Source organism: Protopterus annectens, chromosome 10.part0 (assembly GCF_019279795.1).
Source record: "Protopterus annectens isolate FY-2018-M chromosome 10.part0, PAN1.0, whole genome shotgun sequence".
Classification (NCBI taxonomy): Eukaryota; Metazoa; Chordata; order Ceratodontiformes; family Protopteridae; genus Protopterus; species Protopterus annectens.
The window spans coordinates 7,142,989-7,157,716 of record NC_056744.1 but is presented as its reverse complement, the minus strand read 5'-3'; the positions used below and the strand labels follow the sequence as shown (position 1 = coordinate 7,157,716).

Here is a 14,728-nt window from a genome sequence, read left to right as displayed (position 1 = left end):
ATGGTGGGTCAATATACAAATGGGAAGCTCCCAAACAATAAACACACAGAGTGTGCATCAGAAGTAGGAAGTTTGTGTCCACCGCTTAAACCCCGGACTACCTTTTTTTATCTGCTATGACAGCAAATTAATTAACAGAAAAGTACCAACAATGGTACAAGAGAGTACCTGAAGGTATAAGAGAAAAAGGGAAAAGATTACCAACGATGGTAAAGAGAGTATACCTCATGGTAAAAGCAGTAAGAAAAGGCAGAAAAAACCATTAGGCTCAGAAATTCTGCTGAAAAAAAAAAAAAAAATTTTCTTCCATTTTTCATTTGTACTAGGGTCTTCTACTTCCATAATCACATTTAAAAATAATCATACATTTTTGGACCTGTTGCTGAAGTTCTGAAAACAGTTTCAAACATGCTACAGGCTATTAGTGAAAAAGAGATTGACGAGGAGTGAGTGGGGTGGCCTCTGAGACAACAGGTGAAGTGGAATCAAAGGTAATGGCTAGATCCAGAAGTAATGGGTATTTGGGAGAAGAGACAATAAAATATGAACTTTTCTGACAGAAAGAGCATCCTTTTCAAGCTGTGTGATGAAACCTCTTGTGCAAAACTTTGGCAGCTGATGGTAAACAAGTATTACAATCAAGAAACTTTATGAGGTAATTGTTTTTTGGACATCCGGTTAAAATTCACGAGGCAGAAAAAAAAATTAAATACTGAAAGCACTTAGCCAACTCTGATTCGGCAACGGGTACTTACGGAACTCATGAATATTTCATCAGCTGAAATATCGCGAAACGCCGGCCTGCACCGACGGACCAAAAGGCATCGGACCAGGATAAACGTCGGGTCATGCGCATAGTCACGCAAGACCACACTCGCCAGTTACCGTCCGCGCCGCACGCCAGCAATATACTATACTCTGGCCGGGCCGACTGACAGCGGACTACAAGAACATCTTTAAAGCTATTAAACAACAATTGACTATAGCTCAAGAGAAGTAGCTGGTCACGACCGAATGGCAACGCAGTAAACAAAATCTGAGGTAACAGGGAGAGGGGGGTTGTGGGTAAGAGTTTAGCTCAAGAGTTTGAAGTTGAAGCGAGCTTGGAAAATGGCCGGCTTGGTTCAGAGGTCAGAACCGATACCCATGTGTAAGGAATGAACGAGGATTAACAATACCAGATTTAATTTTACAGTAAAATTTGCGAACAAAACACCACTGCCAACACTGCTCACCTTGCACCCAAGAACTTAAGAAAACTTCAAAGTAGCATTTTGGGGGGAACCACTGTAGCACTCCCATTGTGAGATCTTCCCTGGTGAGATCTGACCATAAATCAGTTTTATTTGAGGATACTAGCACCTGACCCACCCCCCTAGCACCAACTAAACTAAAAAACATCTCTAAAGCAGATTATAACCTCTTACGGGATGGTATAAAAGAGCTTCATTGCACCTCCCCCATCAGATGGGACTGGCAACTATGCTAAGTTCTGCTTTATACAAACACCTGAACAATTGACTCAGCCATACCTGATAGGACCAAAACAACCTCCTCAAGGAAAAGTAAACCTGTCTCGTGGACAACTGCCATTAATAGGCTCTACAATGAGAGGAAGAAATTGCTGTCTAAGAATAAGAGGGAGCAAGCCCTAAACTGAAAACACTCCCTCCTCAGCTTAATCAATCAAATAAGACCTCTTGTGAAGTCCTCCAAAGCTAACTTCTTCTTCTTTCAGCTTTTCCCGGTTAGGGGTCACCACAGTGGATCACCTGTCCGCTCATGATTGGCAGTGGAGTTTTACGGTGTCGACCACAGAAGGCAAACACATGCACGCACTCACGCCTAAGGCCAATTTAGAGTGTCCAATCCACCTACAGCATGTCTTTGGGATGTGGGTGGAAACCAGAGCACCTGGAGGAAACCCACATGACCACAAGGAGGACATGCAGACTCCACACAGAAGGCACCCCAGCCGAGGATCGAACCAGAGAGTGAGGTGGCAATGCTAACCGCTGCACCACTGCGGCCGCCCCCCTCCAACTACAAATCCACATTAGTTTCCTCAACTAAGGACAGCCATAAGGTGTTCATTAGTTACATCCGTAACCTAAAAGGAAAGGCCCAGATTTGTGCCGAACTGATAGTTAATGATACCAAATATACAGAGCCTGTGGACATTGTTAGGTTCTGTGAAAACTTCACTCCCATGTAATCACCACACTTGCCCCAAGACATCCCTACCACTTGTCTTCTACCTTGCATCTCTAAAGAGCAGGTCATGAATGCCCTCTCTAAGGTAAAAAAACACAGCATCCATGGGACCCGATAACATCCCAAGCTGCATCCTACATAGGCTCAAACAAAAATTAGCAATGCCATTGGGTACTCTTTTCCAGTCATAGTCTAAGCACTGGCTTCAACCCAAGCTGAATAGAAAAATGCCATCGTTATCCCCTTGAACAAAGGTGGTGCTTCCACTGACCCCAAAAACTATAGACCTATTAGCCTGACTAGCCTTATCTGCAAGGCCATGGAGAGAATCATCATGGACCCTATCAACAAAGAAAATGGCACCCTCCAAACACTTGACCCTACTCAATTTGGATTTGTCAAAGGGAGATCATGCCTGTTAAACTTGGTGGACTACTTCGAGACAGTCACCAAGACCCTTGATGAGGGGAAATCTGTGCATACGGCCTACCTAGACTTAGCCAAGGCTTTTGACACTATCCCCTCCACTCAGGAATAAAATTGACAAACTCATCCAGCTACGTATCAAGCCATATATCATTAGATGGATCACAAATTCGCTCTCGGATAGAACCCATATAGTCAAAATAGGGGAATCCATCTCAAACAGCAGACGTTAACCAGCAGTGTTCCACAGGGATCAGTCCTGGGACCTCTACTGATTGGAATCTATTTCTCAGAAGTGCAAGCTAAAACTAAAGGTCTGTGACTGACAAAGTTTGCTGAGGACTGCAAACTGAGAGCAGTCACAGAATCTCCAAATGATGTCAACATCCTACAAGAGAGTGTTACACAAACTGGTGCCAAAGTCATGGTCTTAAACGCAATGCAAAAAAAAAAAAGTATCATCCCTTTTTGTAAGAGTGATGTTCCTGCTAACTACGGCATCAATAACATCCTAAGTATGCACTCAGTGGTGAGAGACCTGGGCATACAGGTTGATAGCAACCTTACCTTTGATCACTACATCTCCACAGTGGGAAGAAGGGCATTCTATATTGCTCATCCCGTAAGTAAGGGCATTGCATCCAGAAAAAAAAGAAGTTACAACCTCACTGCACTCTTCCCTCATCGGGCCAATAATTGAGCAAATGCCAATTTTGTTATGTACCTTTCCAAGCGCCTGCAGCAATTGAAGCAACCACAAAGTTTCCTCACAAGGAAAATTTAAGATCTTCAGCATCTGTCCTATGAGGATCGCCTGAAATCACTGTCACTTTACTCCGTTTCATACAGACTAGTCAGAGGCGATCTCTGCCTTGCATACAAGGCAATCTTTGACCCTGCTTTATTTGAAATGCTGCATAGTCATAAGTCAAATGGTACACGGGTTACTCGCTATAATGGCCTTAGCTTGGTATGTGACATTAATGGAACCTGCTGGCGGGACACACTTGTTTCCCAGAGGTTACCTCACAGACTCCCACTTCATGTCAGGTGGAGCACCTCATTGGCCTTCTTCAAATGCAATCTTAACGACTGGATAAGTAACCATAAATTCACCCCAGGGGTTCCACCTATGTCCCTCTTGGACAGGGGTGATGGGTGCTGATTGTGGAAATAAGGGTAAAACTAGGCTACTCTTATAAGGCCATACTAACCTCCTATGATCACAAAATGAACACACAAATAAAATGGGAATCCTTACAAAGTGAACAAGCCCGCAATATTACATCTTCTCTAACCAATTCTCTTCTCTATTTACAAAAGAAGTACTTTCCCAAAGCTTCCTGACTACCTAAAATATTACAAAATCTATGGCTCAACAAACAAGATTAAAACTATTAACACATTAAGACACAAAGTCTGGAGACATTGGAAAAGCTCATCCTCATCAGAAAACAAAAAGCAGTTCATTCATAATACTAAGAAATTTAGCCAAAACAAGTTGTCACTTGGTAAAAAAGTTAATTTCATAAAGACTGCACAAACTTCACTCTAATACATTCAGAAAAAAATATGGAATTAAGTAAATGAAGCAACAGGCTGACGGTCCCAAAAATACCCACTAACAAGTGACACAGTCTCCAGAAATCAACAGAAGTTAAGGATCACGAGGGTATCTGAAAGAATTACCCTCACATTCACCATCTCTTTCGACATGTAATTTAACATTTCCTTCACTCGACTTTCCTCCTTTCTACTTCAATGGGACAAAACCAAAACTAGTGATGCTCTCCTACACAAAAGCTCAACTGATGCTCCTGCCAGTGCAGGTGGCCTTCACCTTCAGTTTACTGCACTTTTCCAAGATTACACCCTCCAAATTCTTGCACATCTCTACAAACTCTGCCTGATTAAAATGACAGTCATGAAAACTGTTCCCAAAATCTTGAAAAGTACAGTTTTGTACCTACCATAAATGTAGATGTCCGAGTGTATACACTGCTGCAGTCATTACACTTGGGTTATCTGCCATCAGGCGGTCCCGCAGTCGGCCAGAGTTCCAAAGTCTTGGTCCGGTGTCATTTGCAGTCGCTTCTTCCCTGATGTCAGTGCGCCGGGGTATACAAGATGCAGCCGACATCATTTTCTTCAGTTTTTCTTGCCGAGATGTCAGGTTCCCCCAAACAGGAAGGCAATACATATTGCTAATAAGACATGCAAAAAGTATGAACAATACCTTAGCTACAAGCAAATACATCACATAGGTTGTGGAAGGTAGAAAGGTATGAATAAGTCCCAGCTAAAGAAGAAGGGTTGGAGGGAGGGTAACCTGGACTGCAGCAGTGTATACACTCTATCTACATTTATGGTAGGTACAAAACTGTACTATGTTCATCGTGTTACACTGCTGCAGTCATTACACTTGGGTTGAATCCCAAAGCTGAGGAAGGGTGGCTGGGTTTATATAGGATTAGGAGTGGCTATGAGCCCCTGTAGAACTGCAGTGGCAAAGATATCTCTGGATTTGGAGTATGCAGGTAAGTGGTAATGCTTGGTAAAGGTGTGCACTGAGCTACAAGTTGCAGCTTCCAAAAGATCCTTTGTTGGTACTCCTCTAAGAAAGGCTGCTGAAGTGGCTGTTGCCCTGGTAGAATGAGGCCTAATGTTACTAGGCATTGTTTTGCCATGCTGTATGTAGCAGAAATGGATACAATGTCCTATCCACTTTGAAATTGTCTGTTTTGAAATAGCCTTTCCCTGTGATGCAACAGCATGTGATACAAACAGTTGCTCAGTTTTTCTGAAAGCTTTTGTTTTATCCAAGTAGTAACGTAACAGTCTGTGGATGTCCAATGAATGAAGAAGTCTCCCCCCTTTATTCTGGGGATTTGGATACAAAGTGGGCAAGTGAATGGTTTGGTTAAGAGCCACACTAGATATCACCTTTGGCAGAAAGGTAGGGTTTGTTCTTAAGGAAACCCTGTCTTGATGGAAAATGATGAAAGGGTTCCACTGCCATTAGTGCTTGTAACTCAGAGACTCTCCGTGCTGAAGTTATTGCCAGCAAAAAAGCAGTCTTCCATGACAAAAATTTTAATTCTGCTGAAATGGCTTGCTCAAAAGGTGGTAGAGTAAGTTTTTCCAGAACAAAGTTGAGGCCCCAAGTTGGTGTTGATGCTCTCCGGGGTGGTCTTATGTTTTTTGCCCCTCTGAGGTATTGTCTTAGTCAAGGATGTGAGAAAATCGGAGGATCCGTGTTGTAATAAGCTGAAAAAGCTGAGGAGTGGATCTTAATAGATGAAAAGGAGAGGCCTTTGTCCAGCATCTCAGTTAAGTATTGTAGTATCTGAGGAATATTTGGGACAAGAGGGTTTAGGCCTTCCGCCTGGTTCCAGGCGCAGAATCTTCTCCATTTTTCTGAATATGATTTCCTGGTGCTGGACCTCCTGGCCTCCAAAATGACATCCATAACAGCTTTAGAGAGTTGTGTTGACTGTTTGGTTAAGTAATCTGCCACGCAGCCAGATTTAAGGTTTTGAGCTGGCTGTGTAGGATCGGATTGTTTTGTTGAGTCAGAAGATGAGGTATTTGACGTAAAATCCATGCTGGGCCTTGAGCCATGTTCCTTAATATTGGATACCAGTGCTGTTGTGGCCAGTCCAGAGCAATGAGGATCATTTGTGGCCTCTCTAGCCTGGCTTTCAGGAGTACCTTTGCTAGGAGAGGCAGTGGTGGGAAAGCATAAACTTTCAGTGTTTTCCAACTGAATGATAGGGCGTCCACTTTCCATGCTTGTGTGTGGTATGTCCTTGTACAAAACATCTGTAATTGGTAGTTCAGGGGGGAGGCAAAAAGACCGATGTCTGGGCTCCCCCATTTCTGAGTTATCATTGTGAATACTTGTGGATTTAGTTTCCAGTCGTGAGGATCCATCATATTTCTGCTTAAGTCGTCTGCCAGTGTATTTTTCTTTCCTGGCAGGAATTGTGCTTGCAGTTGAACTTGATAGGTCAGTGTTGTATTCCACAAAGTCATTGCTTGTCTTAATAGGGGGTAGGAATGTGTGCCCCCTTGTTTATGTACCACATCATTGTGGTGTTGTCCGTCTTTAGTAGCAATTGTCCTGGACGAAGAAAGTCCCTGAAAGCTGTCAGGGCGTTTTGTGCAGCCAGCATCTCTTTTTGATTGATGTGAAGATGCATTTGGTCTCTGGTCCACTTGCCCCGAACACATCGTCCTGCCATGTGTGCTCCCCAGGCATAATCCAATGCATCCGTTGTTATTGTCTGCTTGGCTGTGGGTAAAGTACAGGGCTGTCCCTTGTTGTGGTGACATGCCTGTGCCCACCATTGAAACTCCTGTTGAAGGTAGGGGATGAGTGGTATTATTGCTTCCAGACTGTGACTGTGCTGAGTCCATACACTTTTCACATACCATTGTAACTTCCTCATATACAGTCTGGCATATGGAATTGGTAGTATTCAAGATGCAATGAACCCCAAGGCCTGCAGAATTTTTCTTGCAGGGAGTTGGGTTTTTGTTGCCATTAATTGAAAATATTGAGTCAGTTGTTTTTGTCTGGCGTGAAATAAGCCATCTGGGCCATTGTGTTTAAGCTGGCACCCAGGAATATTATCTCTTGTGGGGGCACTAGTTTTGACTTCTTTTCATTTACTGTGTACCTCAGGCAACTTAACAATCTTTTTACAAATGCCAGATGCTTTAGAAGAATGTCCTTGCTTTCTGCTTGAATAAGGCAGTCATCCAGATATGGGTATATTTGAATTCCCCTTTGTCCGCAAAATGCAATTACTGGTGCAAGCATTTTGTGAAGACCCTGGGTGCAGTAGATAAGCCAAAGGGCAGTGCAGAGAATTGGTAATGTGTTGAACCTGCTAAGAATCTGAGGTATCTTCTGCAATTTTGTCTGATAGGGTCATGCAGGTATGAAGGTCCAACGTTATTAGCCAAGCCTTCTTGCCCAGTATGGGAAGAAGCTGCTGTAGTGTCAACATTTTGAATTTGGGAACTTCCAAGTAAGTATTTAGAGTAGGAAGATCCAGAATGGGCCTCCAGACTTTGTCCTTTCAGGGAACCAAAAGAGTCTTGAGTAAAATCCTTGTCCTTGCTCTTGTGCTGGTACCTCTTGAATAGCTCTCATGTCCAGGAGTGCTGTAATTTGTTTTTGAGCCTCTACCCATTGATTTGGTGGCAGGTTTGACATTCCTCTTAGCCTTGGTAAAGTGTGAATGTGGAACCTGTAACCTTGAGATACAATATTTAGAACCCATTTGTCTTGGGTGATCACATTCCAATTGTGTGCACAAAGTGCAAGTTTTCCTCCCAAGGGAGCTGCCAAGAGAGTGGTGCTTGGCAGCTAGAGGGGGAAGTCATTGGGACTTTTTTCTGTAAGATTGTGGCCTGTCTTCCCCTCCTTTCTGGGTTGAAGCACCCCATTGGCGGGGCTTGTAAGAATCTTGTGGCTGACCTCTGCCTCTTGGGCGCCTGTATGAGGTCTGTTTGTAGTTGCAAAGGACCAATTTTTTGTTGGCCAGTTTCTGCTAAAACAAGGGGGCTGAACCTGTAAAAAATCCTTGACCGTTTGTATAGATTTTGCCTTATCCTCCATTTTCTTTAATACTTCTTCTGCTTCGACTCCAAATAAAATATCCTGCTGTAAAAGTGCATCAATAATTTTGCTTTAACATGATCAGGTAAACTTTGTTCTTTTAACCAAGCATGCCTACGGATGACAGACCCTGTAACTGCTGCTCTACAAGAGGCTTCTAATGCATCAAATCCACATTGCAAAGTATGTTTGCCCACTTGTTCTGCTGCATGCAATAAATCCTACATTTCCTTATAGTCAGGTAGCTCTGAATTTGGAAGCATTTTTTGTTTTAACTGAGACAGCAAGAATTGCTGGTATTTCAGCATGTGAAATTGGCAATTTAAGGCCCTCATTGCTAGAGTTGCAGAAGTGTATACTTTCTTTCCCCATCTGTCTAATGCTCTGGAATCCCTTTCAGAGGGAACTGGATTTTTAGCTGTAGAGGCCTTAACCCCCTTGGGACCCTGGGAAATGGTTTCTGGGTCAGCAACAGGGCTTTTGTATAGAAATTTGTGAGAGTCAGGGACTCTGTAGTATCTGTTTGGTTTGACTGGGGCTGGGGGGTAAAGAATCAGGATTTAAACTAGATTCTGAGTATATATCATCCAAAATGTCTAGAACTGGTGGAATTGCAATGGGTCTGTGCTGGGGCAGTAAAAGGAACTCTCGGAGCCTTTTCTTGGAATCTGAGTAATCCTGGTCCTCCCAGTGAAAATGTTCTCTCATAGTATGTAACATTTCCCCAAAAGAGTAGTCCTCTGGAGGAGAGGCTGAAGGAATTGATTCTTCAGCATCAAAAACCTCATATGGGGGAAAAAGAGTATTCCTGTTCTGCTCAGGAGTCAGAGGAAATGGAGACCTGGTCAGATGAGTCATAATCTTCATCTTGTCTAGGCCTTTTATCAGGAGGGGATAGGAACCCCTGATCAGAGTAATTAGGTCCTCGGCCATTTTGAGCATCTGTTTCTTAGGCATGGGGGCCTGTCCTGGTGAATGCAGTACTGGTTTCTTTACTTTTAATGGAGTTTTAGACTTGGCATAAGATTTAATAGTTAGTGTAGTCTGTTTGAATACACCTTCTATAGCTGAAGTCTGTTCAACTGCTCCGGATCTCTCTGCAGGGTAGTCGGAGGCAGTCTGTGGGTCTAATGCGGCAGTCGTCAGGGGCTGTGAAGGTGCCTCACTGAAAACCGGAGAACCGGTGACTGGTCTAGCAGAGGCCTCATCATCAGGTTTGGGTCTCGGATGCCTGTCCTTATCTTTGCACTTTTTGTGAATTCCGGTCGTCGGTTGCTCCGACGGCATGGTGTAATTGAATTTTCTGCCAAAGTAATGTCGGGCAAAATCAAACTGACGTTTAATAGTGCACTTGTTAAACCTAGCACAAAACCAACAACCAGTGACGTCATGGTCTGGGCCTAGGAATGGAATACAGTAAGAGTGAAAATCCTTATGAGGTATTTGCTTCCCACAAGAAATACAATTATTAACTTTTACTGACATTGGTCTGAGGCAAGAAAAGTTTCCCCAATAGGTTACTTAGCTTTATAGAAGACTTCGGTTCTGAAATTCGGATTGAAAATCTCAGGAGTCGGCCGACCGACACTTGCGAACTGCTTCTGCTTCGGGGACCGCGCGGCAAGAAAGACTGAAGAAAATGGCGTCGGCTGCATCTTATATACCCCTGGCGCTCTGCCGTCAGGGAAGAAGTGACAGCAACCATCGCTGGACCAAGACTTTGCAACTCTGGCCAACTGCGGGACCACCTGACGGCAGATAACCCAAGTGTAATGACTGCAGCAGTGTAACACGATGAACATCTATCTGTAACATCCGCTTAATATCCCACCAGACTGCCACCAATAAAGTGGTCTGGTTAATATCCCATCGAACTGCCACCAATAAGTGACATCCCCCACTAAAAACCTGGGTCAGTAATCAAGGAGGCTCAATCTACACTACTGACTACGGTGTGGGAGAGTCATGTAAAACAGCAGAGCAGAGAGCAAACAGTAAAATCCCACAATTGACCTTAATAGCACAACAGGAACATGCTCTATTTCCTGGGACTGAACTATATACCTCTGTCCACCCCAGATGTAATCCCTTATTATACATTTCTTTCCAGCTTAAGACCTCTGTGACTCACTCACACTCAAAAATAATTCAAATCTCACACACGCAAACACTTATGGAAAGTCTGACACAGATTTCCAGCTGTGTCCCCTCTCCAATACAAATGGTAAACGCTGCCACCACAGTCAGACAGGTCTACATGCCCTTCAAAGGGTGATTAATTATTAAAAATGGAATATCAAAATAAATTATAACAATTACCAGAAGCATCCAGGCATTAGAGATGATCTGGGGAGTATCAAACACGTATAAACACTCTCTAATCTTTAAAGAATACAATGATTGTCCAGCCATAATGTAAAGTAATGACAATCATTTAATAATAAGTATAATGATTATTAAAAACTGAAACTCAATAACTTTCAATAAACATCAGAATTCAATCACCAGAAATGTAAAATTAAACTGTAGCACAGAAGTCTATAATTTTAGAAAAAGTCTACCTAAATAACTAAACTTTCCTAATCTAACTATAAAATACTGTCCCTGATCTAATCTACAACACAATAGCAAGCCAAAGGCAGGTTTACACTTTTTGGCGAGTCCTTTTTCGGGTATCCACTGCACGACACTGTGACTGCAACTCTTAACTGACAACTTACTTTAGCAGATCTTTTGTAGTCTAGGTTAACAGTCTCAACTGTTATTTTAGAAATAACAATCAGCTGTTTGAAAAGTTATTTTTCCTGTCATTCATCTGTTCAAATAATCACATAGCAACCAGGAACATACTAATGGCATCACCTACTGATCAGCTGATTCTCTACAGTCTCCCTCAAAAACATGTCCAATCAGAAATGTATCAAAACACTAACAGAGACTAAACATTTTGTATAAGCAGGGGAAATAACATTTTAAAACGAAAAGTATCAAAACACTGACAGAGACTAAACATTTTAAAACTTACAGTTTCACAATTAGACATGCTAGCATGAAGTAAAATACAATACAATACAAATTAATCTGAGAATATACACAAATCCCCTGCCAGACATTCTAACACAGATGGCAGTGTTTTATTTTTCTTCACACCATCTAAATACGATTATTTTCCAACCAAGCTCTATATTACCTCCCCTTGACAAGATACTTAAAGAACTAATACACAGTCTGCCCAACATCTTCAGGCCAACAAGAACCTATTTGGCAATATCAGCATAGCTTCTGGTCTAGCAAAAGTCCCATGACTGCACTTGAGAATCTTACATAGGATACTACACAAAACATGAAGAAAGGACAGCTACTTGATTTTAATATTCATTAACTCCACAAGAGCCATTAATTTAGCTGATCACATCTTCTTATTAAACTCCCTGCAATCAGCATGAATTGGCTTCCAAGCAATAAACAGTTCTTACAAAGAGTTCAAATATATATCCATCTCAGTTCATCCTCTCAAAGTTGTCCCACAGGATTCTATAATTCCTTATAGTGTATTCTTTGATAACATTTTCCTGTAAATATCCACAACCTCTTCATCATTCTGGCAGCATGGTTATTTACAGATCAAGCCCATTCCCAATGATTATTAAAAATAACTTAGAAATTTGACAAGGTCTTTGGAATGCTATTCAACTGGCTATAGAATTACACAGCTATGCTATTTGGAATTACTCAAATGTTGACCAAAACACTACACACTGAAAACGGAAAATAAGAATACACAAATATTTCGCTGCCTACACAGATATGCTCTCGCACACATACACACAAACATCTAAACCAGGTTTTGTACCTAAACCCCTTCAACATTTGATGAATGTCATGCTTATTCCTAGTACATACATACAAACATACTAATCACTATATAAATGCATTCATTTCACCATACAAAAACAAAGGTCATATTTACTGTATACAGTGTAATCATTTCAAATATTTACAAAAATGTTTCCTTACTGTTCTCGTAGTCTGCGTTGAAGTTTATTTTTCGGTAATTTTTTTTCTGCATCACTCTTCAACATATCTTTCCTGAAACGATGAGTCATATCAACTCTAGAAGGGAAGATTTACATTAATTAACTTCAAACCACATGCTTAAGCTAATTAAATTCAAACCGCATTTAACCGGTAATAAAATGTATTTTTTTACTAATGTAACAATCTAATTTCCACCACATAAAATATGAATAAGATGAAAACCTACGGTAGCAAAAACTGAAAAATACATTTTGCAAACATAAGATATCAAAAAATATTTTAAAGATGAATGATCTGCAGTGGGAGTTCTGTTTCCAAATGGGGAGGGGGTCTGGTCCCATACATGTTCTGCACGTGAAACACTTTGCACTAATTACCTTTTAAATCTGTACAGGAACTTAAAATCAAATTCAGAGTTCAAAGGCTGAGCCAGCAGAATGGTTAAAAAAAGCAGTGGTTTGGGAAAAAAGTGTAAAAAAGTGTGACTGAATTTATTTATTTATTAAGATCGGATACCTGGAAAGTCTGAATGGATGCACCCCCTTTTCACCAGATTCCAGAAGATAAAGGTTCCACTTTTACAAAGGCATATAAACAGATATATAAAGCAAGACAATGGTCACTGTAACAACAAATACAACAGAATTATGACAAAGAAAATGGGAATTATCCTCCTTTACAGATTTTGCCAAGACAAGAATTGTGGAATCATCCATATAACGAAGTAGCTAAGCAAAGTGCAAGGTAGTATGCACTTTCACAAGGAAGATGTTCAGTAATATTGTCCTAAAATACACTGAGTTACTTTAGCACAGAATTATACAAACATGGAGAATTTATTAATGTATTTATTTTATTTACTTAATATTATTTACAAAGGTAGCACATTGGTTACAAAAGACTATGCGTGGACAAAGTCAGGCTGAAATTCACAAGTAATAAGATAAAAATGCATTCAGTCATCAAATAAATCATAGAAATGTACAAATTATCAGTAGACAAATTAAGCAATGAACAATCATTAACAGTGTAGAAACAAATGAAAATTTTCTAATTAGCAAGTATGAGTATATGAGAATGGAGGGTGGCAGTTTAAGAGAGGTAGGAGTATGGGATATTTAAGTTGATAAAGCAGTCTGATTTTTGTGGGAGATATTTTTTGAGTTGTGTCTGAAAGAGGGGAAAAGGGGAAATATCTTTTAGGTAATCTGGTATAGACTGACATAGTTTGGGTCCTAAAATGGATAAGGAGTGATCAGTACAGTGAAACTTGTTTTGTGAGGTCTGGAGAGGGAGGGTGTCATTTGAAAGATATTGCAGTGGTTGTATGGGGTGGTTTTACTGTGGAGCTTGTCAGAAAGGGGGCAGGAAGGCACCTAACTGAAGGAGTTTGAAAAAAAAAAGAAAAGTACAGTGAGCTTCAGGGGATTGCATGTAGAAATCTTCCAAGTAAATAATAGCAAAATGCAATACCATTAGCTAACCATCTAAAAAGGGTGTGTTTGGTACATTTCTATCCACTAAAAAGTTTGCAAAGGAGATAAAATATCTGATCATTTTTGTAGAAAACCCTAGTTCTATCCACATAAAATCTAAGATGTCAAAGGACAACACACCCAGAAAGTACCATAATATGTAACCTGGTATAAGAACAGCCATTAGGACCAAAGCTTTGAAGGCCGGTTTCTGATGATTTCATCTGGGAAGACTCTGATACAGGTTGTTTGTTGGACAGCCAACAGCCTGTCCAGTGACAAAAAGACCTGGCAAAATCACTGTATCCAGGAACACCCCATGAATATACAGCACCTGAAGAAAGAAAAAGTGAGATTTCAAAAGGTTTATTTTAACTCCAAAGAGCAGACTGAGCACAGACTTGCTATGTTTTCTGCTGCTCCATCACAACATGCAGTAAGACAGTCATTCAGACAGTGAAAACCTCCTTTCCTTGAAGCTTGAGATGGAATGCTACAACAGACATGCATTTGGTCAACATCTCAGGATGGAAATAGTCTAGCTCCAAAACTGGGAGCAAAGTGTAGAAACTCCCTAGATTCCTTGGCAGTCTTTACATACAGATAGGCAACATGGAGGTCAGACATGCATAGCTTCTCTTCCTTTAGCTAGACTGTGTTGGATGGAATGCACAGTGACCATTCAAAAGGTCTCTCAAGGGATGAAAGTGTTGAGGCCTCTGACATGCAGTATGAGCCTTAGGTCCTTTGTTACTTAACACCAAAAGGAATCTGGAATAACATTCAAAGCCTTACTGGTCTGGAAGGTTCTTGAGTAGGACTGTTTTGTTAAGGAACTTTTGAACTTTCTTCTGTGCCATTGGCTTCTGGCACTGTTGGACATAGGCAAGATAAATTAATTTACTGAAGAACATAAGGCAAGGATTCCCTTCACACATCACCTACC

General features: G+C 41.1%; 1 protein-coding gene across 1 annotated transcript in view; it reads right to left on the bottom strand.

The window, feature by feature from the left end:
* UTP18 (UTP18 small subunit processome component) overlaps positions 1 to 12,376 on the bottom strand; it is a 972,748-nt gene extending 960,372 nt beyond the window's left edge. The window contains exon 1 of the mRNA XM_044084934.1: positions 12,287 to 12,376. Within this exon, the coding sequence (XP_043940869.1) occupies positions 12,287 to 12,375 (89 nt within the window). The 5' untranslated portion in view covers position 12,376. The remainder of the gene's footprint in view (positions 1 to 12,286) is intronic.
* Between the last annotated feature and the right edge of the window lie 2,352 nt (positions 12,377 to 14,728).